Genomic DNA, 25,764 nt, shown 5'->3' on the forward strand with positions numbered 1-25,764 from the left:
CATCCGTATATAAGGTGACAAGAATTTTTGAAAGTTTTTCATTTATATGAAGAGCTGGCGCCATGGAAACCCTGTAGAATATATCGAGAATAGGAAAAATGAAAAAAAATAATGACAAATCAAAACAAAAACAAAATACGACATACAATTTTTGACAATTTAATTCGAAAAAATGTCTCAAGAAAAAATCAATCAACGTTTGATTAAATCAAACATTGATCAATTGAGTAAAATAGTTAAAAGACCTGCTGTCACTGAAAAGATATTATCACGTCCACCATTTCGATTTATATTCGATCTGACTACAATGGTTTGCAAAAATATTGTTTGTTAGCTTTGATTCTAAACTAATGATTTTTGTTTTGTAAAAAAATAAAGATTATCAAAACAACTGGATATCTTCGTGGCCTTTATAGTGAAGAGGAATTCAATTTTGATAATGTCAACGTGAATAAAGAGACAAAAATGGCTTTTCTGGACAAACTAATCGATGTGATTGGTAATATCAGTCTAAATGATGACATTAAAGTTAATGTCAATCAATTTTTTTTTGATTTATTTTCACAAAAGGTTTTATCAATGGTAAACCAATCGATTGTAAATCAGCTAAAATTGTTGCAGGAGTTGAAGTGGAAAAAACTAATAAACTTCTCAATGAATTTGCTAAATGTGTTTTGGATAAGAAACCGTTTTTAGAATCAGTGGAAAAGGTTCGTAAAGGACCAAAAAATAAAATCGATAAGGTGGACAATAATAAAGAAAAAACAACAAAAGCTGTTATGGCAGATAAACAAAGTGATGGAGAAATCAAATCAAAAAATACGAAAACAAAATCTACTAAGCAAACAACTAAAGCTACTGTGGCTGATAAAGTTAAACAAACAAATCAACAAGAAATAAAAAAATCAACATCCGTCAAATCAAGCGAATCATCAAAAAATGAAATCGATAAATCGAATATCAAAGAAGAAGATAATATCGATGAAATGAATACAAGTAAGGTTGATGATGTAAAAGAAGAAAATTCGGAAGAACTTACCATTGATTCAGGATTGGATATTGACACCATAAATTATAATAGTAATCGTCGTCCATCAACGACAACCAAAACAGAAATTCAGAATCGTGATGAAAAGAAAGTACAGGAAAAAGATGATCATTCTGTCATCGAAACAACACCGGCTGTACAAGATGATCTTGATGATGCCCTTGAACAACAATTATCATCATTAGATAATGTTAATCAATTGATAAAAAATGAAAAACAAATTATGGATGAAGATTTGCCCATCATCATAAACGATAATCAAATGAATAAGAACGGTAGCGAAAAGAATTCAAACATCCAAAACAACAAAACATTCGAATCGATAGAAAACAATCGATCAAAACAATCGATTGTTAATGATAATAATATTCAAATTGATGATAATAATGATGAAGATTTAATAGCTTCATTAAAACAAATAGAGCCTCCAGTCAATGATGATTTTCATCTAAAATCAAATGAATCATTATCAAATAAGGCAATTAATAATAATAACGATGATGATGATGATGATAAAAATAAACAAATTCAATCGAATCGGCCGAAAAATCATCGTGAAAAATCATCAACAATTCTAAGAAAAGATTTAAAAAATGACGTCAATGAAACGATGATGATAAAATCAATGGTCGATAATAATAATCGTATAAAATCCAGTGTATCAACATCAATTAGATCGGCAAGACCAAAAAGCTCTAGGCCAGCACCACCAAGAGTAATGACAGCATCAAGATCACGATTAAGTCAATTAATGGAAAATCGTACCGAACAATTTGGAACCGAAACAACAACAACCATAAATTCAAATATTTGGATACCCGAAACTGTTGATGATGAAATGGATGAATTTTTAATTAGTTCACAAAAACTTCAAGATTCATTTTTGACATCAGATTCAAATAATCTAGATCAAATTACCAATAATAATAATAATGATGTAAATCAAACGGAAGAATCTAAAAGTAAAGGTCATCTTGTACAGCAATTAATGGCAACAAAAACAGAACTTGAAGGACAAATAAAGGATTCTAATCATTTGGATTCCAACAACAGCAACAAACAACCAATGATTAATGATACAAATCAATTAAAAAATCAAATACAATCATTATGTCAATCGATTGGTACATTAACAAAAGCAATGAATTATTTACATGAAGATGTTGAACCAATGTTGGATGAATTAACCAAATGGAAAACAGAATATGAAACTAATAATAAAATTATAATGAAAATTCGTTCCGAAATGAATAATGATTTAGAACCATTAAGAAAAGAATTGGAACAAATCGAACGACAATGTGATGATTTTGATGAACAAATTCGTATAACAAAATCGAATGTATTTCGTAATGAACAAATTATAACTAAATTAATTAATTCAGTTTGATTTAATGAATTGAAATGAAAAAAAAAGATTTAATCAAAAAAAAAGGTAGATAGATAAAGAGAAAAAAAAAGTTTGCTTTAAAAAAAATTTTTTTGTTTTATACAATTTTCAATCATTTTTTGTTCAGATATGGATTATTATTATCGATTGATCGATTATCATCATCATCGATTGGTGTTATTCCATTTTTTGGTGTTGTTGTTTTGGTTGTTTGTTTTCCAATTGTAATTGTTGTTTGACGATTATTATTAATTATTATTGATTTTTCACGATCACTTATTATTGATTTTTGTTGATGTTGTTTTTGTTGTTGTTGATGATACGAATGATGATGACTATAAGTTGAACAATACATTTGACCACGATTATGATGGTGATGATCATTGAATTGATTTGAAACGGATGAACAAAATGTTCGTACAAATGTATCATGAAATGCTTGACGAAAACGTACAGACATTATTGAATATAGTACTTTTTCGTTGGAAGAGAAAATAGAAATAGAAATTTTTCATTTATTAGTCAAAGGGTTAAAAATTGATCAAAATAAAAAAAACTTACTTGGATTAATTGTTGCACTTAGATAATAAGTAACACCAGAAATATATGTTAATAAAGTGAATGCAATTGTTTCATAATCGGATGGATTTTTAACATATATTGCCATTAAACGTTGTGCATGAAATGGAGCAAAACAAATGAAAAATGCAGCAACAACAGCAGCTATATTTGTTTTTTTGGAGAAAAGGAAAAAATCGAAATTTGAAATTAGAAAATTATTAGTTATTGATGAGACAAACAAAACATCATTATGGGTAACCGAAAATCTTTTCCCAATGGAAGAAAATACGCCTTTCAATTGGGAAAAATTCATATGTCTGTTTCATAACATGCAATATTTGAATCTTGATTTTCCACAGAATTCTTGAATATCAGATACTTCGATGAATTTTACTCAAAACAGACAGATTCAGATTGACGTAAACGTCGTGGTTGTTTTTTCCCCTTTCCTCTTAAGATGGTAGGAAGGTTTGAAATCACCATGGTAAAAAAAATCTAATGAATTCTGAGGAAGAGAAAAATGATTTCAATTTCATCCAGTGAGAGTATCTCAATGGAAGATAGCAACAATTTTAGCCAAATAAAAAAAAAAATCCAAAGTAAATTCAGTTTGAAAAAACAAAAAACCAAAAACAAATTCTTTCAAATATCTTTTCTTTTCTTTAATTTATTTTTATCTTGTAAACAATTTTGTTTTGCTTGTTTTTTTTTTTTGTTCGCATTAATAATTCTCCAATGATATCCAATGAATCTTCATTTTAGGAAAAATAGCGAAGAAGAAGATTTTTTCTGCTTCAATCACCACCAAACATCATCATTATTATTATTATCTTTGACAATGTACAACACACCAAACATACACATTGTAATCATTAATCGAACTAAAGAATCATTAAAGACATTATTCTAAAGGAAGAAAGAAGAAAAAGTTTGGTTGCCTCGTTTATCTCTCTATTTTTGGATCAAATTCTTAATCCCTTTTTTCGTTTGTACGATTCGAAATGTGGATTACTCGGTTACGAGAAAAAAACACTCGAAAAAAAATCTTTTGTTCCAATGAATTTTTTGCTGGTTCTTCGAAATTCTTTTCCATTCGAAAAACTCAATAGAAACTGGATGATACAGTGGGTTTCTTTTCTCCAAAAAAATTGATTGCAATAAGTGATTTCAAATGAACTTATCTTATCCTATTTTCTCTTTGATAACCATCTTGAATTCGAGTAAAAAAACTTTTCATAGAATACGTGTCAAGAATTTGAAATTGAAATTGACAATTTTCTTCTTATTTTCTTGTTGAAAGAAAAAAAATTCATTCTCATCACCATAATTGAATGTTGTTGAAAACATTGAAAACAACAAACAAACAAAATCAATAAAGAATTGTTACAATAATTAATCAATTTTTCAACGAATAAAAACAAAAGCGAACCGAAAAAAAAATTCATGTTGATAAAGGAAATTTCGGAATCCAAGAATAAAGGATAATCTAATAGAGATAGAAAAAGAGAGATGGAATGTTTTCAAAAGAATGTTTTTTGAAAGAATTGTTGTTGTTTGTTTGTTTCATGAATTCGCTTGTTTGTTTGTTAGTTTGCAAAGAGATAGATAGATAAAAAGATGGAAAGAAATTGACAAACCAATTCATTGCTGTTTTTTTTTGTTTTAGTAATGATTTCCATGATCAGAAGAAAAAGAAAAAAAAAGGAAATGATGATTGTGTGTGTGTGACTATCGAGTGATGAACAAACAATTTCATTTGAGTATAAAGAATTTTTTTCTGGATAAAAAAAAATCTTTATTTGTTGCAATCAAATCAAATCCAAATAAATGAAAAAACAAAACAAGCAAAAATATTCTTAAGTGAATATTTCTTTCGTCGTAGACTTATAAATTGAAAATTTTTTTATATTTCAAACTAAACACTAACAATCTATAAACAACATGGCCATCAATCAGTTCATTTCATTTCAATTTGTATGATGTTTTGCTTTCACATTTTCATCTTCATTTCTTCATGATTTTTATGAGATTTAATATTTTTTCGTCATTAGTTTTTCATTCATTCATTCAATTCAGATCACATTGATCATTTATGAATTATTAGCCTTATCAATTGGTTTTTTTCCCAAAGAAAAAAAATAAAATTAAGATCAAAAAGAAGAGGATCATTAGTTTTCATTTCACTTAATATCCCGAAATAGATTATTCTGAACCAGAAAAAGAAAAGAGAATCAAATGAATCGAATCAGAAAAATTACAAAAAAAAGCTTAAATAAATTACATGATTTGTGACTGTTTTTGCGTGTGTCTGTGTGTGTATTTGGGCATGTGACAATCAAATTAATTCTTGCTGTTTTTTTTCTGAAATTTGTCTCCAAATTGAATTTTCTTTTAGCATTGCAAATGAATTTAAATTGTGAATTTTTCAGAATAACAAAACAGGAGCAGAACAGATTGACAGTAAATGTTTTTTTTTTCGTAAAAGGAAACTGGAAGAAAAAAATACTTTCAATCAACCAATGTTGTTGTTGTTGTTTTCATGCATTTTAAATTTCGACAAACAAACAAACACAGACACACACAGAGAGTGAGAAATCAATCAGAAACGTAAAGAATTAAAGAATCGATCGATTGTAAAATGAAATATTTGATTTCAATGAAAATGTAAATGAAAATGAAAAAATATTCGTTGATCAAAATCATTATTATGATTGATTTTTTTCCTTCTGTTTGTTTGTTCAATGAAAGTGATTCTTTTTTTCATTTCATTCAACATGAAACATTTTGAAATATCAATTGTGTGGAGGGGGGTGTAAACGATGAACAAAATCACCTTAAATCCTGATGATGATGATGATTAATGGCTGGTAGTATAGGGGCCAGCACAACTTTTCCTCTTCTCAACTATCACTTCTCTCTCTCTCGATCATTGAGATTTTTGCATTTGAAAATTCATATTTTTCTCCAAATAAACTTAGATATTTCCACTTCAAGTAAGTGGATATCATTTGGTATCATCATCATCATAATGTTTGCAATGAAAAATTCATGGGAAACAAAAAAAAGGACAATCTGTCAACAACGATGACATCAAGAGAGAGAGAGAGAGAGAGAGAGAGAGAGAGAGAGAGAGAGAGAGAGAGAGAGAGAGAGAAAGTTTCATTTTTTTTTTGTTTCAGTTTCAAAACTACATTTTCACATCATCATCCTAATTTTTTTTTTTTTGACGACCAATTTCGTCTATCATCATCATCGTGATCATTCAAAGTTTTGTATACATATCGAAAAGTGACGTCCAAAAAAGAAAAAAAAATCACCATATATATTCTGGGAACCGAAAAAAACTCTACAATTTATTTATTTCACTTGATGGCAAATGTTTGCAATGATGAAGAAGAATTTCGTTCTTTTTTTTGGGGAAGGGGTGAAATCAAGCAACATTATTGCCAAACATGAATGGATGCAAAATAGATTCGTTTTTCCAAACATTTTCGATTATTATCATCATTATCATTGATACAGAATGTTTTTTTTTCTATTCATTTCTATTTTTGTTCAATTGAATCGAATCGATCAATGAACCAATCGACAAATGTTCTTCAAAAATGTTTTGTTCAAAAATTCAACAAAATCAATGTCAAATCTTTGATGATGATGATGATGATGAAAGTCATTGATGCAAAATAGAAATGAAAAAAAAATTCCCTGATAATAATTCTTTCCAATATTATCCTTTCTTTACTTTTTTTAGCCAAAAAACACGTTTATACGATATATATCAAAAGATAAACAAAGATTGTCAACTGGGGGGGGGGTAAAAAAAATGAAAATTATTTTGGAAAGAGTTTGTGGTGTGTGTGGGTAGTGAAAAAATGAGAAAATTAAATTTCTTTTTGCTCCGGATAACAATGAATCAATGGATATTTCAAACAAACAAATAAACAGAAAAAAAATGTCAAACATTTGAAAAAAAAATTTGAATAAGTATAAAATATCGAAATTGATTCGATTTGACAATTTTTCATTTTTGTTATAACAATAAAAATAGCTTTAAAAAAAATTTTCCCCTTAAATTTGGCTTCAAACATAGTTGTATGGTATGATTGCATACAACTCAACTATGTCATTACATATAGATTTATAAATTGATAATAATAATGATTATAAAATCATATCCGATATATAATTGAATTAATATAAGAAGGGGTGAAGGAATTTTTTCTTCCCGTTATGATTGTTCATGATTATTATGATCACGTATTACAACATACACACAATCAAAGAAGAAAAGAAATAAAATATTTCGATTAAATCGGCAACAGAAAAAAATGAAATGAAATGAAATTAATAACATTATGAAAGCAAAAATGTAATCGAAAACAAAACTATCTTTAAGATTTTCGTATTCAGATAATCGAAAATCTAGATAAATGTATAGCCTTGTATTATACATTGGCCACCATTACACATAGGACAAATATACAAACACACACCAAAAATAATGGACACATTGGATTGTCCGAATGAAAATGATGATAATAATAATGATGGTTCACAGTTACAATCATAATAATAATGTTTCAGTGTGAGAGAGAGAGAGAGAGAATATATTGAACATACACAAAAGAATCTAATAAGAGAGAGAGAGTTTATAATGTAACAACAACAATTGATTCAATCCATCAACAACAAATAAATGAAAGTACACACTAAACACACTAAAAGAAAAAGTAAGTAAAGTAAGCAAAAGTTGTCATAAACTATCCCCTTAAATATATAATAATAATAATTCCACTTATATCACATTACAGATTTTTTTTTTGAAAAAAAACTTTCAAAAAAAAAGCCTCAAAGCAAAGCATCAACCAACCATCTCTCTTCGATAATAATGAGAAAGTGAAAAACGACGATGATGATGATTGCATCATAAACAACCGTTGAGATTCAATTTAATTTTGAACTTTTTTTTCATCAAAAGAAGAAAAAAGTACCAAAAATTCAATAGTCGAAAATCAAAGATCAAATGATGTGTTTTAGCTTGGAATGAATGAATGAATGAATCAAACACGAATCAAATCAAAAATCGGAAATAAAAACGTTCCAATACAATTGAAACCTATTAGTTGGAAAAATTTCTTCCAACTAACTAAATTTTTTTTAACTGCCAACCCAGCCAGTAAAAAGCAAAATTAGTTTAGAAAAAAAAGTTAGTTTACAAAACTTTTTTTTACAATTTTCAGGTTATTATTTCTTTCTTTTACATTCGATTCATTTTCCGGAATCGAGAGAAAATTCTTCATTGTTCATCGTCATCATCATTTTTTTCCATTGTTGCGTGGGATTAAAAATCCATTTCATCATTTTCATTCATCATCAAGTTTTTGCCATCAGAATCGATTGATTGAGAAAATGAAAAATGAAAAATTTCAACCAAAAAAAAAAAATCTGGGTAATTAAGGATTTTTCAAAGGAAATTTTCATTGACATTGCTGCTAGTGTCGGAAACACTTTTCAAAATAATTTATGTAAAAAATTCCAATCAATATTCTAATTTGATTACCAAAGAAAAAATCATGATATAAACCAACCAGGTATCAATCGAACGATCGACCAAGCGATCTATAGACAGGAAAGTAGGCAGCAGCAACAACAAAAAAAAAAATCAATCAACCAAATATCGATCTGAATCAGGGAAAGGAAAAAAAGTTCAAATTCAAAATGATGATGATACGCAACCAAAAGAGAGAGAGAGAGAGAGAGAGAGAGAGAGAATATTGAATAAAATGTCATTTTTTTCATATACACAAATTTACATTTGACAAAAATCATTTATTCCCTTGACTCATTTTTTCCCCTGAATGAATGAATGAATGATGTATATTTTGAGAAAGTTGAAAATTGTTTGTTTGTTTGTTGTTGGCCATTTTTTTTTTGTTTCTGTAATATGATATATATGTTGGACAAGTAAGATCAAAGTAATGAAAATAATTTCTTTTCATTCAGTCAGTCAGTCAGGCTAAGATCAGTATACAGAATATGAATAATCAAACATTTTCCTTCTTTTAGTATCATAAATCATTGTCGATATCCATACAACCAAAAAAAATGCCAATGATATGCATAAAGAAAAATTCATTCAACAAAGAATGCTGCTGCTGTGTAACAATCCAGGGAAAAAATTTTTCGTTCCAAGTTTTCCAATACAGTTGTTCCAAGTCAAGTCAGTTTGTTTTTCTTTACGAATATGATCCACACACACACACTGTTTGTTTGTAAATTTGTGAATCGTATTGTCGAACCACACACACATTTCATTCATTCTATTTATTTATAGTTTTTCTTTTCTTTTCTTATTATTCTTGTTGTTGTTTCGTTATTTCTATCATTATATTTGGTTAGTATAGTTACTTTTAGTTTTCTTCTTCTTCTTCTTTTTACACATTTGAATGAAAAAAGAAAGTAAAACGACAACTATACGGATATGCATAGAGAAAGAATGTTGAAGAAATAACAGATATGATGATGCCATCATCATCATTGATAATGATAATGGAATTAGTAAGACAGACACATTGGAAACATTGGACATCAATGGATCTTGTTGTTCTATTATTTGGTTTAGTTTGATATTTATCCAAGATCTATCTATATGATAGAAAGAAAAAACATTTATGTCTTATCATCATCATCATCATCACTATTTGATCAAAATGATGATGATGATGATGGAAAATAAAATGCCAAAATGAAATGGTTACATTCCAGAAACAGCAGCAGAAGCAATAATATTCTGGTTCTATGACTACCATCATGATGAATATTTTGAATAGGGGAAGAAAAAATATGTTTCCATTCAAGCACCGTTATTGTTTTATTTATTTATTCGTTGAACTGATTTGTTTTTGTTTTGTTTTCTTCTTTCAACAACCATAATAAAAAAAAGTATGTGCTTTTTTGGTTGTTTATTTGCTGTTTCACCAAATATTCACGAATCATATTTGTCTGATGAACCATGTTTGTTGTTGTTGTTTTGCCTATTTAAAATATTATAGAGGTTATTCATTAGCATGAAAAAAAGAGAGATAATTTTTGTCGATTAAACATACCAATCATGTAGGAATTTAATGTTAAACAACATAAAAATGATGATCATTATCATGCAACATTCAACATTTAATGTGTGTAATGAAATGCAAATGCAAATAATGATGATGAAAATGGTTTAATTAATTAATAGTGGTGCACTTTCATTCGATCATTGGCCTGTTTTTATTTTTTGACCCATTGATAATATTTATCCGGAAAAAAAACTTTGTAATGACTACACCTACCTAAATACCTACGGAAATATTTTCACGAAACAAGATATTCAAACAATATTTATTTTTTTTGTTGTAAAAATTTCACATTATAATTATTTATCACACACACACACACACACACACACATAACAACAATAAATAACCAACCAAAAGAAAAATGTTGAAAAGAAGAAAAAAAGCATATCGAAAACCAAAAAAATACAGATATAGATAATAGATAAGTAACGGAAACTATGAACATTATGTGATATATATAAGAAATGGAAGAAAAATAAATGTAACAAACATAGAACACATTGAGAAAAAAAAACAGAATGAAACATGGTGCATATCTATAGCATATCCGATAACAACAACAACATGATTCAAGAATTCAAATCACATCTTCTTTTTCCAAAAGAAAAAAAAATGACAAATGAACTCAAAAAAAAGAAACTACATCATCATTGCAACACTTTACATGACCATCTTCATAGTTGTTCATAGAAACACACAGAATATCGCGATTATCATCACCATCATCAAAATCAACATCGTTAAAGAATCGAATGATTTACTGTGCTCGTAAACCAGCAACAACAAAAAAATAACCATCATCTAACAACAACAACAAAAAAAGCTATTTCGATCCAGGTCGAATGAATGAGTGAGTGAATGAGTGGATGTAGTATTTCCTGAACAAAACAAAAAAAATAAACATCAAATTTTTCAATTTTCAAAGTATTATTTTTCCCATTCATTACAAGTTTTTTATTTATTTATTTTTGGATTGAAAAAAAACACTTTTAATCTTTGTTCTTTCGTTTATTATTATTATTATTTTATTTCAAACCCATCAATTTCTTATCTCAAATGAATTGTCAATTTATAGGTTGAAAGAAAGAAATAATAAAATGACCATTTTGGTCAAACTGACTCAAAATTACTTTATTTTATTAAGAAGATTATCAAATGAAAATACCATTTTGCTCATTGCTCTCTCTTTATTTTGACAATAAAAAATGACGGATAATATCGTCGAAATGGTTATAAACAACTCAAAGATTACGACGAGAGAATCATTCGATTTAATTTGGGACGACTATTTTTTGTTGCTCAAAAATGACTTTGGTCGATAAAAAAAATCATCCTTACATCATTGGAAGAAAACAAAACAAAACGAAAATCTCAACATAAACCACAACGAAAACGAAATTGGATAATAAAAAAACAAACAAACTTCTTCTTAATTATCGTAAACGTGATCGTTGATGAAGAAAAAAAATATCAATAAAAAATCCATATAGACAAAACATTTTGTTTTGTTTTTGTTTCTTGTTTCAATTATCATCATAACCGAAAAAAAACAACAACAACAACCATCAACAACAAGAATATTCTGTTGTTTTTGTTGATTGATGAATTTTTTTCGCCATTCTGTTTAACAAACAAACAAAACAATGACGATAAAATTCACTGAATACCCAGACATACCAAGACAATGAAAAGAAGAAAAAATTTGTGTTCCAGAAACCAGGAATGAATATTAAAAAAAATTCACTATATCAAGAAATTCTTGAATAAAACACGGAAAAAAAATTTGTTACAAATTTTCTGTGTGCGTCAACAAAAAACTGAATGTATTTTGAATAGTCAAGAAAACCAATGAACCAAGAAAGGAAAAAACAAAATCGAAAATCAAAATGCAACAAACATTATTCAATGTTTTTCTTCATTCACACACTGGTTGTTTAGTTAAAGATAAAGATTATCATCAAAACAGCAAATTGGTAAGTAAAATTCTCGGTTTTTTTCGTTTTTTTTACTTACTCAGCATTTTAATAACAGCTCTACGTTGTGCTAATGAATTACTACTGGATGTTGATGAATTTGATATTGTACTTGATGATTTAAATTTTGACATTTTCATTTTTTGTCGTTGAAATGATTTATTATTATTATTATTGGCCACCGATTTCTGTTCAACAATCATTAATGGTGATGATGGTATTGAAAATGATTCTTGCTGTTGAATAATATGATTACCGGTACCAGTGAAACATTTCATAACATCTGAACTTTTTGTTGCTGTTGTTGTTTCAACATTTATATCATCATTCTTATTCAAACGATTATTTATTGAACCTGATGATGATGATGATATTGTTATTTCATTTAAATCTTTGATCAATGTTCGTGATCTTTGTTGTTTACCCTGTTGTTGTTGTTGTTGTTGTTGTTGATCATTTTCATCAATTGAAATATTATCTGATGTTATTGTTGATGTTGTTGTTGTTGTTGAATTATGAGCTGCTGCTGATGATGATGCTAAATGTATAAAACGTTTACTTAATGTAACAGCACGAAAACGACGTTTTATACGACGACGACGTAATGAATTTCTTGACAAATCAGGATTTGTATTTTTTGAACTTTGTCTTAATTTTATACCGATTAATATATATAAAACAGTAATCCATGTAACAGGTAATACAAAAACAATTAATGATGATAAGGCAAAAATATGTTCCTCTAAATATGGAATCGATCGTTTTATATTACATGCAGCTGATTGTTTTATTGGTATTTGATCATTTAAATAATCAAAAACAATACCAAATTGATAGGCAATTGGTGCAGCACATAAAAAACCTAATAACCAAATAATAATAATTAATTTAATTGCACGTGATAATTTTGACATTGTATGTGCACGTAATGGATGACAAATAGCAATATAACGTTCCATTGTAAATGCTGTTATTGTTAATACAGATGAATTGGTTGATGCTTCAGATGAAAACCCTCGTAATATACAAAATGCTTCACCAAATATATATGGATAACGATACCAAATTTGATAAATTTCCTGTGGTAAACCTAATACCAACAGTAAAAGATCTGAAATTGCTAATGAAAATAGATAATAATTTGTTGCTGTATGCATATAACGATTTCTTGCAATTACAACACAAGTTAGAACATTACCAATTACACCGGTTACTAATATTAATATATAAAGAATTGTCATTGGTATTGTTGTCCAAAGTGGATCTGTAATTAGATTTGGATCCCAAACCGTTGATTGATCGGTTATCGATGATAATGATGATGATGATGGACTAGTAGTGGTAGTAGTAGTAGTACTGGCCATCGATGATAATAAAATAACATTTTCATTATTATTATCCGTATTAATCAACAATTGTTTAATAACAGTGGAATATGTTAAAGTTGATGGAAATATTGTCTGTTCAGTCGATATGATCGATATATTTCGATCATCATCATAATCATCATTTGGATGATCGATTGAACGACGACGACGATGATGATGATCTATTATGGGTAAATAATAATGATGATAATTTTCATTTGATTGATATGAATTCAATCGATCGATAATCAATTGAAAAACAGTATTGTTATTGTTGTTGTTATTCACAAATCTATCATTTGTTGATAAAAAATTTTGATTCATTTCTTGTTTTTGGCTGAAATAAATAATGGTAAAATAAAAAACTAAAAACTTAGGTTGAAACACTAGCCAGGCAATCGTCGTATGATTATGGCAATTGAAAATTCCATTACACACAAACACATAAACTATTAGTTTCAAACAAAATTACCGGTAGTTATTGGAAGTGATTTGAAAATCGATATTCGAAATCGAAAAGAACAAGAACAGTTTTTTTAAGGATCGAATTACATTGTACGGTTGTTGGAGGAAAAATGTCTAAAGATAATATCCAAATGCATTGTATTTATATTGGTCGAGGCGCCAAATCTTATATATCTCATAACTGAGACGTATCGTCCAAACAAAAAAGCAAGAAAAAAAATACGACGAGGCAGAGCAGGCGCATCAATTTCACATTTTGAACGGTGTGTAATTAACTTTTGAAAATGATTCTATTTTAGGCCCAGAATGAATCAAAATTTTTTTGATGTCAACTTGAATTTGATAACCCAGAGAAAAAGGGCAAAATTTTCATAACCAGGGATTATGATTCATTCAAATGAATTGAATGGCTTCGTCGATTCAATCAAATTGAAAGGATTCCATTCCAATGCAATACTCTTTTAGCTTCAATTTAAATTTAAATGATTTGCAGACATTCATTAACTATGAAATCTTTTTTGAAAAAAAAAACTTGTATCATTTTCAATTTGCTAAATGATTCTGCTGCTGAACAACAGCAGAAAAGAGAGATTTTTTAACATTCTTATAATGAAAAACAAAAAAGCGAAACAAAAGGATCCAGGAAAATTTCTTCCAGGGTTAATTCTAAACATTAATTACCAATGCCAGATATGATAAAACAGAAGAATGAAAAGTAAGTGAATGAATGAAAAATTTTGCCTTCTAGGTGATTTTGAATAAAAGAAATGACCAAATGTATTTCTATATTGATCGAAACAATCATTAATAAGTTTTGGCAACCAGAAAAAAAATCATGAACCTTTTTTTCAATTAATAACAACGAACGACGACGATAATGATGATGACAAAAATTTCTTTTTTTTTTTGCCCGATAGATTCGGGCAACATCGAGGTGAAAATCGAAAAGAAAAGAATGGAAAGGAAAAAAGTTCCTTGGCTATTGTATTCGCTCTGGTGCTAATTGAAATTGAAATCATTTGGATTTTTCACTGCACTGATAGAGAATTGGAGCAATGTTATTGTGAAAAAAAAGAGTAAAAAAAAAGACAAAATCAGGGCCAACCTTCTAGGATAATTAATACTTAATCTATTCAAGTAAGAAACTAAACTGAAACTAAATATATCGACAAAAAAAACATCCATTTCGATGAACAACAACAACAAGATTGGAGAATTAGGAATCAATTTTCCAGTGTGTATTTTTTAACGATTAGTTTGCGTGTTGTTGTAAACAACAACAACAAGCAAAAATAACGACGACAACAACAACAACAATTAATGTCATCAAATTGGTTGTTCATTTTTGTAGAACCAAAAATAACTAATAATTTGCAGGCAAATGATAGAGTCTTTTTTTTCCGAATGCCATTGAGACATTGAGATTTAGAAAAACAAACAACCATAACAACTGAAAACGATTCGGTAAACTACCATACGATATCCGTATAGCCGAAAAAAAACATTGTGACCATAATTTGCAATTTGTTGTTGTTGTTGTTGTTGTTGAGATTCCACAATGGGAACAGAGATTTTTTTTTATCCAATTCCTTAATAGATTATTATTATAACAATGGTTGGTTTAAACTACATACACTATAGTGACATATGCTTTGTTTTTTTTTGCTGTTGTTGTTGTTGGAATTTTTCAAGTTGTTGTTGTAATTCAAAACAACAACAACAACAACTTAATGAGATATGAATCTTTTGCCTTTATAATCATTCAATTACCAAAAATTGTTCAATCAAATCACAAAACAGAAGCAAAATGAAGATGGTGAGAACAACGTGCAAAATGTAACGAAAAACAAGAAGAAGAAAAAAAATGATTATCGTTCGAACAACGATTACCGTTTATATGGAAGAATATTCTTTCTCTCGCTTTCACGCATACACACAATATGTTTTGAATATATTTTCTGAATATGATAATGATAACCAATCACCAGAAAAAAATTTTTGGATAAAATTCCAAATAAACGATTATCCTGATAATGATCATAAAGGAAAACACCAGAAGAAAGAAAGAAAAAAAAGTTTTTTCCATCCCAAAAAAAAACTTTCTTCATCGATAAATGAGGGAAAAAAACAATAATAAAAAAAATTTATCCAAACGAAGAAGAAGAAGAAGAATCCAAAGATGATGATCATTTTCGATCAATCAACCATTTTTATATCGATCATCACTAAGGAATCATGCGTATTTCATTGAAAAAAAAACCTATGAATATTACGATGATGGTGATTTTTTTTTCTTCAACACAAACAGAACAAAACGAACAACAAACATTCCATCATCATCATGAATGAATGAATGAAGACATTATTCAAATGATGATGATGATGATGAATGTCTTGTACTTATCATTACAAAGAAAAAAATTTATTAAAATAATTTTTTTTTCTTCTATTCAAAAATATCAAAGATCATTTGGATGGATGGATGGATAAAAAGGAGAATTTTTCATTCCCAAACACAGCAGAAATGATGAGAATAATGTCAGCCAGAAAAAAATATTCAATTTGATCGATGTGTGACTATAGTGAGTTTTCTATCCATCTCTCTCTCTATCTCTCTTGGTTTATCTTGCTTTAGCACCAAAAAATGATAATGACATGTCATCATTATCCATATCAGATTTCATTGAATGTAAGTGAGAATGAGAAATGGAAGAAAACTTTCTTGAGAATTTTCAGCAACAAAAACAACAAAAAAATTAGTTCGTTTCCAATAATAATTATTATGATTATAACCAGAAACAGCAATAATAACAAAAAAAAAAATTTGGTTCGAAATGATAATTATGCATCGTGCATTCTTCGAGAAGAGAAGCTGTGTGAGAAAATTTCGGTTTTTCGGTTTTTTGTTGCCCGAGATGGTAATAAAATACCATAACCACCACCACCACCACCAAAGAAATCTAATATCGATCGGAAGTTGGTAATGATCGACCTCGTCATCATCATCGTTTTTTTTGGTGTGCTAATTTGACATTCAATTTTATATATCGGTGGTAAAAAAAAACAAGAAAAGAAAAACAAGAATACATTTCCATCACTAATGATTGTTGATCAATATTATCAATCTTGTATTTCATTGTTTAATTAATTAAGAAATACAGAAATACAAAGAAAGCGAAAACAAAATGGAAAAAACTTTCTTTTTGTTGGTAAGATTTTTGGTATTTTCATTAAACAACCAAAGAAAAAAAAATAACCATCGAATCGATTAATGTGTTAAAATTTCCTTATATATCGATTGATGATATGATAATAATAATCGATCTGATGGACGAAAAAAAATAAAAAACTAAATCATTCGATGAAGATAATGGACTGGTCGTGATTTCAAATCATCATTCTTTCTTCATTGATTGTAAACCAGAAAAAAGCAAAGGAAAAAAAAATACAATTTTTCTCCATAATAATGGCAGTGAAGCCAACATTTTTTACTTTCAACAATGAACATTCAGAATTGAATTTGCGAATTTTTTTTCAAGTTTTTAAAGAATGGTACAACCAAATAGATTTAAAAACATTATTTTTCATTCACTGAATGTATTTATAATTTTTTAAAAAAATAATAATACTAGTGACTAAAAAAAAAGATGATTCGAAAATCAAAATCTACAAAAATTGACAATAATAGTCGAACAATGTTGATGAAACAACAACAAAATCCAAGCACAACATCCATCTATCATGATTATTATTCATCATCATCATCATCCTTATCATCTTTATCATTGTCTACTTCAAAAAATGAAACTTTTCTTGCAAATCTAAAGATAATGTCAACATTATTGCATGGATTTTTATTGTCGATATTTGGTGCAACATATTTATTTACAATTTGGTTTAGTTGGAATAAAAATCGTTCAATCATATGGGATTATCTTTATTTAACACATTGGAATCTAACATTTCAGGTATTTTTCTTAATTATCGAATTATTAAGTGATTTTTCATCAACATTTGATGAAATGACCATTATATTTCGTAGTAAATTTCTTCATTCAATTTTGATACCATTTTCACTTGTAAGTTGAATTTTTTTTTCAAATGATAATTTAATAATCACATTTATTAATCAATTTTTTTTATTTTGGTTAAAAACAGTGTGTTTCAATTGTTTTTTGGGTAATATGCATATTTTACAATGAAAATGTTTTACGTGGTCCACCGGCAGAACGATGGCCTGAATGGCATAATCATATATCGGTAATGTTTTTTTTAATTTGTTTGTTTATTTATTATGACATTATTATTGAGTATTTTTTTTTCTTTTTTTATTATAAACAGCATACGATAATTTTACCAGCCATTGTAATTGAATGTATTATCAATGATCATCGATTACCCATTGGATATCATTCATTAATGATTACAATTGTAATGGGTGCAACATATATTCTTTGGGTAACATTTTTTGGTGTTGTTTTTGGAAAATATTCATATGAATTAATAGAAACGGCATCGGCAACAAAAACGATTTTTTTCTTTTTATTATTAATGATTTTCTTAATCATTGCAAATCATATTGGCCGATGGTTGCATATTATATATTGGCGAAAACGACGAACTTTAATGCAAAAAAATAAATAAAAATAAATAACCACACACATATTGCGCCCATATTTGCTGCAAAAATATTAATTTGTATTTTGTTTCTGTAGATTTTGTTGTTGTGATTGTAGTTCATGTTGTATGATCAATTCATTGGTAATAAATGCATGTTGTCGTTTACGTAAACGTAATGATCCTGGTTCATCAGGAATGATTACTTTTAAAAATGAATTTATAGCCGTAACAACATTTTGAAATACGACAACAAAAACAATTTTTGCGATCAATATATGCCAATGTTGTTCACTATAGGTACCATTCTTTTCTCTATAACCATAATAGCTATATATTATTTTTTTTTTTGGTTGAAATGGGGAAAAAAGATGAAAAATGTGTAAAAAACAAAAAAAAAATTACTGTAACCAGAAAAAAAGCAACAACAACAACAACAAAAAAAAAAAACTTACAAACAATTTTCAATGTTATTATCGCGAACTTCATCATCAACATTGATAACATAATTCGATAATGTTGATTCATAAAAATTCTTTAGATTTCCATTGGTAAAATAGTACATCATACGTGGTATAATATCCGTATTGAATGCAATAATGACAGCATTAGTAAATACAGATAATTTGCCCAATGCATCCAGAATTGTATACCAGACACCAATATCTTTTACCCTACAACATAACATAACATAACAACAACAAAAAAAATATAAAATGTAATAATGAATGGATCGTATGACAACAAAAGAATATCACAGAAAAAAAAGAGCGAGAAAAAAAGTCAATTTAAGAAAGGAAAGCGTAGAGAAAGAAAAAAAAATTAATGTGATAATGGGCTTTTTTTTTGGTTGTTGGTTGCCCGAACAAATGATTCGGCAAATGATGACAATGTTTGTACAACTATAATAGTGTCTATTAATGTTAACACATACCTTTGAGCAACTGGACGTTTATAATTTTTTAACATTTTACGGGCATCAAAACGAATTTCAAAAATGTTATTTAAAAGTGCAAAAAATGGTGCCAAAGGAAATGCACTGACAAACAATGTAATAAAACCAAATTGTAATACCAATTCAAGATATTCATAAAATAACACTGAATGATCCCATGATTCAAGTAGATAGTCTTGTTCATATTGTTTTAATTCACGATTACTAACACGATTATTTGATGTTGATGATGATGATGATGATTTTTTATCATTCGAAAAATAAACATAACGATTATAAACCCCGTATAGATAAGGTATTAGATATTCAAGAATAGAACTGAATAGATTTTTTCCCAATAAAATTATGACCAATTGTATGGTTAGATCAAAATAACAACCACCAATAGGACATGGTTCAATTAATTTGTTTAGTTTTCCTGTTTGTAGTGCACCATCCGGTGGTGTTTTTGCTAATGTTCCTTTGAAAAATGCAATATAGAATAATGATGAATAATAGTTGACAAATTCAAACAGATACATTTTCAATGTTAATGAATTATCAAATTCATTTTGTGTACGTGGTAATTCCATTTCGGTTAACCATTTTGCAAGACGTTTATAAACAATGCTTAATATCATGATTAGGATTAAATTTATTGTTGCAGCTGTTGATGTTACAATCCATTCGATATTTTGTCGTAAAAATTCTGATTCATATTGATGTTGAGTACTTAATGCAATATAGGTTGAAACACGATAAACAATAATCGATACCATAATCAACAATACAACAGCAACACTTAACATTACAAATGAAAATGACATTATAAAATATGGTAAACGTCCACGGACGAACGATATATATGGTTCTTCAACACGTGTAACCGGATTTATACGAGTTTTTGTTGATTTTTGTCTGGATAGATAGGCCTGCATAGACAGAAAACAAAACAGATGAAATTAATGAGAATGATCGTGAACAAAACTTACTAGATATTCTGGTCTTGGTGGTTCATCGATCGTACTGAAATCGGACAGATCCCATTGAAAACAAATTTTAGCCGAATAACGTTTCCACATTTCCAGATATATGGTTGCCCATATCGATATAAATATGGCAAATATGACTGTAGTAAAATTACCCATCAAATATGATGCTTTTGCTGGCATACAACTTTCGGATAAATTAACAAAATCACAGTTTTTAGCGCATATCGGACACATTAGGAATGTGTCATTAGTTGAACAAACATCATTGGTAGGTTGATCGTTGGCCAATGTTAATACACCATATAAAAATGTAAGAAAACCCATTGCAACGGCCGGTATCAACATTAAAGTATAGAAACCAACCCAAACATAATACATGGCAATTTTTACACCAAAATAATCGACAATTTTATCCACTTGTTGATATTTTAGAATGCAGAATAATGATGCCCAATTTTTTAATAAATAACATCGGATAGCCGTACAATCGTCCGGATTTTCACCTACATAATTTCATGGTTAATTTAAGAAATAACAAAACAGAAAACAAACGCAAACATACAATTTTTACTGGCATCATGTAATGGATAGGCAGCCAGATAAACATTATCAGCAAGTAATTTATGTATACCGATTGAAAAGAAATCATTACTATCTTTAAACCGGGTTCGTTTTAGTATATAATCAATAATTTCACCACGTTGTGATGGTGTAAAAAATTCATCTTTATCATGTTCAGGTATATTGAATAGATATTCTTTTTCTTTTGAAAAAACTGTTGTAAATGTTTGACCGGTTTGAACAAATTCTTCACCAAATAAATATCTTAAACTTGTTTTGATTGTTTTCATTGGCATTCTCATGGCCATTACTTCAGCATATCTTGCCAATACATCATACGGACCATAAATATGAACATAATTTACATTGTTTCCTACTGAACTTGGAACATGTTTCAACACTAATCCTTCATTCATTAGATTTGCCTATGATTATGGATTGGATTCGAATAAAAATTTTTAGAAATTTTTGATCAAAAAAATAAAATGATTGATCAAACCTCAAATTTTCGTCGTATCATTTCATGATTTAATGGATTTTCTGCATCATCATTATCATTAATAGATTTTTGATAAACAAGAACAAAATCTACACGTTTTAATTCGGCTGTTTCCGTACAATATGGTGATTCATCCATGGATAAATTTGTGGACAACGTCGAAAGTGCAATTGCATCTTCATAGATTCTTGTACGTTGATCAAAATTACGAACAATTTGATCGAGATCAATTTCAATTCCATTCGGTTGTTGTTGTTGTTGATTATTGGCATTGCCATTATCATCAGATGTCCGATTTAAACTGACCATAATTTGTTCGTGATAATGATATGATCACAGACTAGATTTTCTATTTTTTTTATTTTGATTCAAGCAACAAAGACAAAAAAAAAACACGCGATTTCTATTTTGTCACTGTAAGCATCACACAAAAGTGAAGGTTATTTTTAGATGTGAAAGAATAAAAAACATTGATTTCGAAAGACTTGAAATATTTTGATTTGATGAGAGAAATTTAATTTTAAAAGATCAGTTCGAAAAAAATAGTGCCGATCGATTAGTGAATTATTAAAAATACATCATAATGATGATGATACGAATTGTTTACAAATGCAAATCAACACTCATTTTGACCAGATTAATGAGTTTTATTTCCTTTCATATATCGTTCATAGGCAATCAATCAAACAAAAATATATGATTTTGTTGTGGTTGCTTCGTTTTCTGATTGCTTCCATATATACCAAATACAGAGGCACAAATTGACAAATTGAAAGGCCTCTTGTTTCTATTATATCACATTATTATCATCATCATTATCATTAAACCGGCTACTGTGTAAAGTTGTTAGAAAAAATCCATGCTTGCGGTTTGATACAAAACAAAGGTAATCCTCACTAAATAATTATTTTGACATTGATTTATCTCATTGTTACTCAAGAATTTTTATTATAAAATCAATACAAAGAATAACTATTTCAAGAGTAAGTTATGAGTAACCAAAACAGAATCCTAAACTTTTTTTTTCTGCATTCATTCAAATAACATTGAAAACATCTGGGTACACGCATTTAGAATTCCTGGAAAAATTTCCCATTCAAAATCAAATTCGAATGCAAAATGGACGAAAAACTTTTTTTTTAATTAAGTTTCGAAAAAATTTAAAACTTTCAAACGAAAAAAATAAATTGGCGCTTAAATTTAATTTTAATTAATTTTCTCAAAATATTTACAATGATGATGATTTGACAAAATTCTTTTCCAACAAATCACGTAATTGTCGCCTCAATTCTTGATGACGTAATATTTCTAATTTATCAATTATTTGTCGCATTTTATCACATTCATTACCAGCCATATAACCATCAATATTATGTAGATTATCAGCTAAACGATGATCAGTAATACGATTTTGTGGAAAATTATATGTTCGTATTTTATCACTACGTGCGGCAATTCCAATCTGCAGCCGTTTTTGTTGTCGAGCTTCACGTTCTAAACGTTCATATTCAATTTGATTCAATAATGTTTTCATTTTATGTAAGGCTAATTCTTTGTTTTGATATTGAAATCGTGTCTCTTGTGATTCAACCGTATGACCAGTTGGTAAATGAGTAATACGAACACAGGTTAGATTTCGATTAACATTTTGACCACCAGGTCCGGATGAATTTTTCACTTCAATCTTTAGATCGGATTCTTTTACAGTGACTAGATTATGACGTACAGGTATGACAGCTATCGATACGGTCGATGTATGTATTCGGCCATATTTCTCGGTTCTTGGTACTCGTTGCACTCGATGTACACCTGCTTCATGTCTTAATAAAGGATAACAACCATTGCCATTGATTTCGATTGTTTGAGTAAACAACGAACTACTATCATCCAATTCGATTTGTTCAAAATCTTCATTCATTCGTATTTGCCAACCATTGAATGTGATGAATTTCAAATATAAATTATATAATTCTTGAGCAAATAGGCTAGCTTCTTTACCACCGACACCGGCACGTATTTCGAATGAACATTCATTGATATCTCGATCATCCACACATGCTTGATCCAGAATCTGATCTTGGATTTGAATTAATCGTTCAATCAACGATAATGATTCGTTTTTAGCCAAAGCAATAAATCCATCATCATTATCATCAGTAATGTTTTTACCATCATCGGATATTATTAAATCATTAATTTCAATAAATTCATCTAATGTACGTTGATAATAAAATTTAAGTTCATCGGAAATCGATTTGTTGAAATTATTTTCAATCAAAAATTGATTAAAATATCGATAAAAAGATGGTTGTTTGTAAAATGATTTTTGAATTAATTTTTCAATTTCATTCGAATTTTTTTCAACCGATTGTGTTTGTATTTTTCTTCGACTATTTATTGTCCACAATCCGAATCGATTTGGTTTAGCTATCCGGGTGAAAACATTACGAGAAAATAGAAAAACATTGATGAACATTTTTATTTTCATTGAATATTTATTATTTATTTATTTTCCCATAAAGGTTGAAAAATGCAAGAGAAAGTTTTCGAGAAAGAAAAACAATACTGAAAAAAAAGAAAACTTTTTTGGAAAAAATTGAAATTTGAAAATTAAATTATCACCAAAAAAAAACGATATTGTTTACGGTTGGGATAAATTCGATAAATTTTCATTCCAAATTGGGTGTTTAATTTTTTTTCTTTTGAAATAATTATGGAACAAAGTCAAGATAGTTTTTCGGGTAAACATCAACAAATCGACAATGATGATAACGGAAGCAAAACAAAACAAACGGTAAAAAGTGTGGATGAAAAATCAATTGTCGGACGAGATGAATCCTGTGTAAAGGCAAGAATTAAACGTTATCGTTCATTATCGAATCGAAATAGTACAACAACAGTTGCAAGCAATGATAGTAATCAGGTAATTGAATATGTATCGGATAAGCTAAAAATACCAAAAGATCCAGAAACATCATGTTCAATGAAAATGAAAAAACAAGCTGAACTAATCAAACGATTACTTGAACAGCATAAAATTCAGATTAGCAAACAACAACAACCACAAAGTTCAGAACAAAATCAACAAGAAGAATTAAGTGAATCGGATAAAGATAGAATCATTGGTGAAGTGACAGAAAATTTTGATGAATCAATGCAGTATATTGAACAAAAAATTCGTGAAATTCGAAAAAGTTAATTTAATTTTAAAAAATTGAAAATTAAATTATTAAACAAAAATTTTGAAAAAATATATATAAAATGTATTTTTTTTTGTCTTAAAACTTTAAAAACAAATAATAGCAGAAAAAAAACTGAATGCAAACATCATCATTTCGGCGATAAATAATGAAAAAATATAGCAAACAAATAATATTACGATGGTCAATGTATGTGATTGGTTTGATAACGATAGCATCAGCAATTGCTTGTTATGCTATCGATTGTAATGATTTTTCTGATGTACTTCAACATGATTTAATGGCAAGTGGAACACAACATTTTTTAAATATTATGTTGGGTATTTATATGATTTCTACAACCATACCATTAATGATACATTATACACAACCACGATTAATTTATATTGGTATTTTTTTCAATTTATCCATACTGTTTCTAATAATACGTTGGTCATTTGGTCTTCGATTTCATCCAGAATTTATGTTGGGAATATTTTTAAATATACCATTATCTGGTTTTTATTTTTCATTTATTTATAGTAAAACACCAAAACCAAAAAAATCATTAGCAAAACTTATAATACATGTAATGATACAGGATGAAATTGAAATATTTTCAACAACAACAACATCAAAAAAATCATCATCAATCAGTATTGAAAAATCACAATCAAAACGAAAATCAAGTTTAACAGCGACCGGATCGAAACAAAAATCAAGTTTAACAGCAACCGGATCAAAACAAAAACAAGAATCCGATAATGCCGGTTAAACACTGATGGAATTATAGTTTGATAAAATGAGTGAATAAATAATTTTAATTTAAAAAAAAATTATAAACAGAATAAATAAATAAATAGTTTTTTTGTTCGTTGATCATTTCATGTCAAAAATCAATCAATCACAAATGATAGAGTGGTTTGATGATAAGACAACAAACATTTCCATTGATATTTGATTATAGCAGCAAATGAAAATCAAAATAGAGTCATTATTCGTCGAGTGCTATGATATACACGATATTTGAATCGAAAGAAAACTTTTAAAGTATTTTTTT

At 28.2% G+C, this 25,764-nt stretch overlaps 6 protein-coding genes and 1 long non-coding RNA gene across 13 annotated transcripts; 4 read left to right on the forward strand and 3 right to left on the reverse strand.

The window, feature by feature from the left end:
- Positions 1-56: 56 nt before the first annotated feature.
- Positions 57-2,476, forward strand: LOC113799460 (uncharacterized). Its single transcript, XM_075823608.1, has 3 exons — positions 57-310; positions 379-499; positions 571-2,476. The coding sequence occupies exons 1-3, from the start codon at positions 173-175 to the stop codon at positions 2,436-2,438; spliced, it is 2,127 nt and encodes a 708-aa protein (XP_075679723.1). The 5' UTR covers positions 57-172; the 3' UTR covers positions 2,439-2,476.
- LOC113799396 (uncharacterized) lies at positions 2,249-13,781 on the reverse strand. Of its 2 annotated transcripts, XM_075823607.1 has the most exons (3): positions 12,131-13,781; positions 3,000-3,161; positions 2,249-2,912 (listed from the first exon to the last, which is right to left on the reverse strand). In XM_075823607.1, exons 1-3 carry the CDS (start codon positions 13,779-13,781, stop codon positions 2,551-2,553), a joined length of 2,175 nt encoding a protein of 724 aa, XP_075679722.1. In that variant the 3' UTR covers positions 2,249-2,550. The 2 variants fall into 2 exon arrangements, with proteins under 2 accessions (XP_075679722.1, XP_027205887.2); XM_027350086.2 differs by lacking the exons at positions 2,249-2,912; positions 3,000-3,161 and adding an exon at positions 9,759-10,033.
- On the forward strand, positions 7,148-8,114 carry LOC142645959 (uncharacterized). The gene is made up of 2 exons (XR_012846976.1): positions 7,148-7,729; positions 7,811-8,114. It is a non-coding gene; the product is annotated as an uncharacterized LOC142645959 (long non-coding RNA).
- LOC113799306 (uncharacterized) lies at positions 10,476-18,585 on the forward strand. 6 transcript variants are annotated; one of them, XM_075823615.1, is made up of 4 exons: positions 10,476-12,090; positions 14,840-17,474; positions 17,555-18,001; positions 18,081-18,585. In XM_075823615.1, the coding sequence occupies exons 3-4, from the start codon at positions 17,570-17,572 to the stop codon at positions 18,564-18,566; spliced, it is 918 nt and encodes a 305-aa protein (XP_075679730.1). In that variant the 5' UTR covers positions 10,476-12,090; positions 14,840-17,474; positions 17,555-17,569; the 3' UTR covers positions 18,567-18,585. The 6 variants fall into 6 exon arrangements, with proteins under 6 accessions (XP_075679730.1, XP_075679728.1, XP_075679731.1 ...); XM_075823613.1 differs by lacking the exon at positions 10,476-12,090 and having other exon boundaries at positions 14,120-16,611; positions 16,719-17,474; XM_075823616.1 differs by lacking the exon at positions 10,476-12,090 and having other exon boundaries at positions 14,120-16,202; positions 16,388-17,474.
- LOC113799302 (anoctamin-4-like) lies at positions 18,044-22,552 on the reverse strand. The gene is made up of 6 exons (XM_027349916.2): positions 21,526-22,552; positions 21,028-21,451; positions 20,466-20,968; positions 19,474-20,405; positions 18,995-19,213; positions 18,044-18,869 (listed from the first exon to the last, which is right to left on the reverse strand). The coding sequence occupies exons 1-6, from the start codon at positions 21,832-21,834 to the stop codon at positions 18,614-18,616; spliced, it is 2,643 nt and encodes an 880-aa protein (XP_027205717.1). The 5' UTR covers positions 21,835-22,552; the 3' UTR covers positions 18,044-18,613.
- Positions 22,553-22,708: 156 nt separating this feature from the next.
- mRF1 (mitochondrial translation release factor 1) lies at positions 22,709-24,075 on the reverse strand. Its single transcript, XM_027349917.2, has one exon. It carries the CDS (start codon positions 24,011-24,013, stop codon positions 22,754-22,756), a length of 1,260 nt encoding a protein of 419 aa, XP_027205718.2. The 5' UTR covers positions 24,014-24,075; the 3' UTR covers positions 22,709-22,753.
- Positions 24,076-24,151: 76 nt separating this feature from the next.
- LOC113799305 (uncharacterized) lies at positions 24,152-25,583 on the forward strand. Its single transcript, XM_027349918.2, has 2 exons — positions 24,152-24,683; positions 24,974-25,583. Exons 1-2 carry the CDS (start codon positions 24,239-24,241, stop codon positions 25,477-25,479), a joined length of 951 nt encoding a protein of 316 aa, XP_027205719.1. The 5' UTR covers positions 24,152-24,238; the 3' UTR covers positions 25,480-25,583.
- The last annotated feature ends 181 nt before the right edge of the window (positions 25,584-25,764 follow it).

Source organism: Dermatophagoides pteronyssinus, unplaced genomic scaffold (assembly GCF_027571235.1).
Source record: "Dermatophagoides pteronyssinus isolate colony J.1.1.1.1 unplaced genomic scaffold, Derpt_VIB-CSIC_2022.12 sq0032, whole genome shotgun sequence".
Taxonomy (NCBI): Eukaryota; Metazoa; Arthropoda; class Arachnida; order Sarcoptiformes; family Pyroglyphidae; genus Dermatophagoides; species Dermatophagoides pteronyssinus.

Bases quoted from the DNA above. Each gene is read 5' to 3' on its own strand.
- LOC113799306 (XM_075823615.1), top strand. From the start codon at position 17,570: ATGATTCGAAAATCAAAATCTACAAAAATTGACAATAATAGTCGAACA. The intron at 18,002-18,080 runs GTAAGTTGAATT...GGTTAAAAACAG, and splicing joins TTTTGATACCATTTTCACTT to TGTGTTTCAATTGTTTTTTG.
- LOC113799396 (XM_075823607.1), bottom strand. From the start codon at position 13,781: ATGAATCAAAATTTTTTATCAACAAATGATAGATTTGTGAATAACAAC. The intron at 3,162-12,130 runs GTAAGTAAAAAA...AAACAAATATAG, and splicing joins AGCTGTTATTAAAATGCTGA to CTGCTGTTGTTGCTGCATTT. The intron at 2,913-2,999 runs GTAAGTTTTTTT...CCAACGAAAAAG, and splicing joins AAGTGCAACAATTAATCCAA to TACTATATTCAATAATGTCT.
- LOC113799302 (XM_027349916.2), bottom strand. From the start codon at position 21,834: ATGGTCAGTTTAAATCGGACATCTGATGATAATGGCAATGCCAATAAT. The intron at 21,452-21,525 runs GTTTGATCAATC...CCATAATCATAG, and splicing joins TGATACGACGAAAATTTGAG to GCAAATCTAATGAATGAAGG. The intron at 18,870-18,994 runs GTAAGTTTTTTT...AATAATATATAG, and splicing joins AATAACATTGAAAATTGTTT to CTATTATGGTTATAGAGAAA.
- mRF1 (XM_027349917.2), bottom strand. From the start codon at position 24,013: ATGAAAATAAAAATGTTCATCAATGTTTTTCTATTTTCTCGTAATGTT.
- LOC113799305 (XM_027349918.2), top strand. From the start codon at position 24,239: ATGGAACAAAGTCAAGATAGTTTTTCGGGTAAACATCAACAAATCGAC. The intron at 24,684-24,973 runs AGTATATTGAAC...CTATCGATTGTA, and splicing joins AAATTTTGATGAATCAATGC to ATGATTTTTCTGATGTACTT.
- LOC113799460 (XM_075823608.1), top strand. From the start codon at position 173: ATGTCTCAAGAAAAAATCAATCAACGTTTGATTAAATCAAACATTGAT. The intron at 311-378 runs GTTTGCAAAAAT...AAAAAAATAAAG, and splicing joins TATTCGATCTGACTACAATG to ATTATCAAAACAACTGGATA. The intron at 500-570 runs GTAATATCAGTC...TTTTCACAAAAG, and splicing joins CAAACTAATCGATGTGATTG to GTTTTATCAATGGTAAACCA.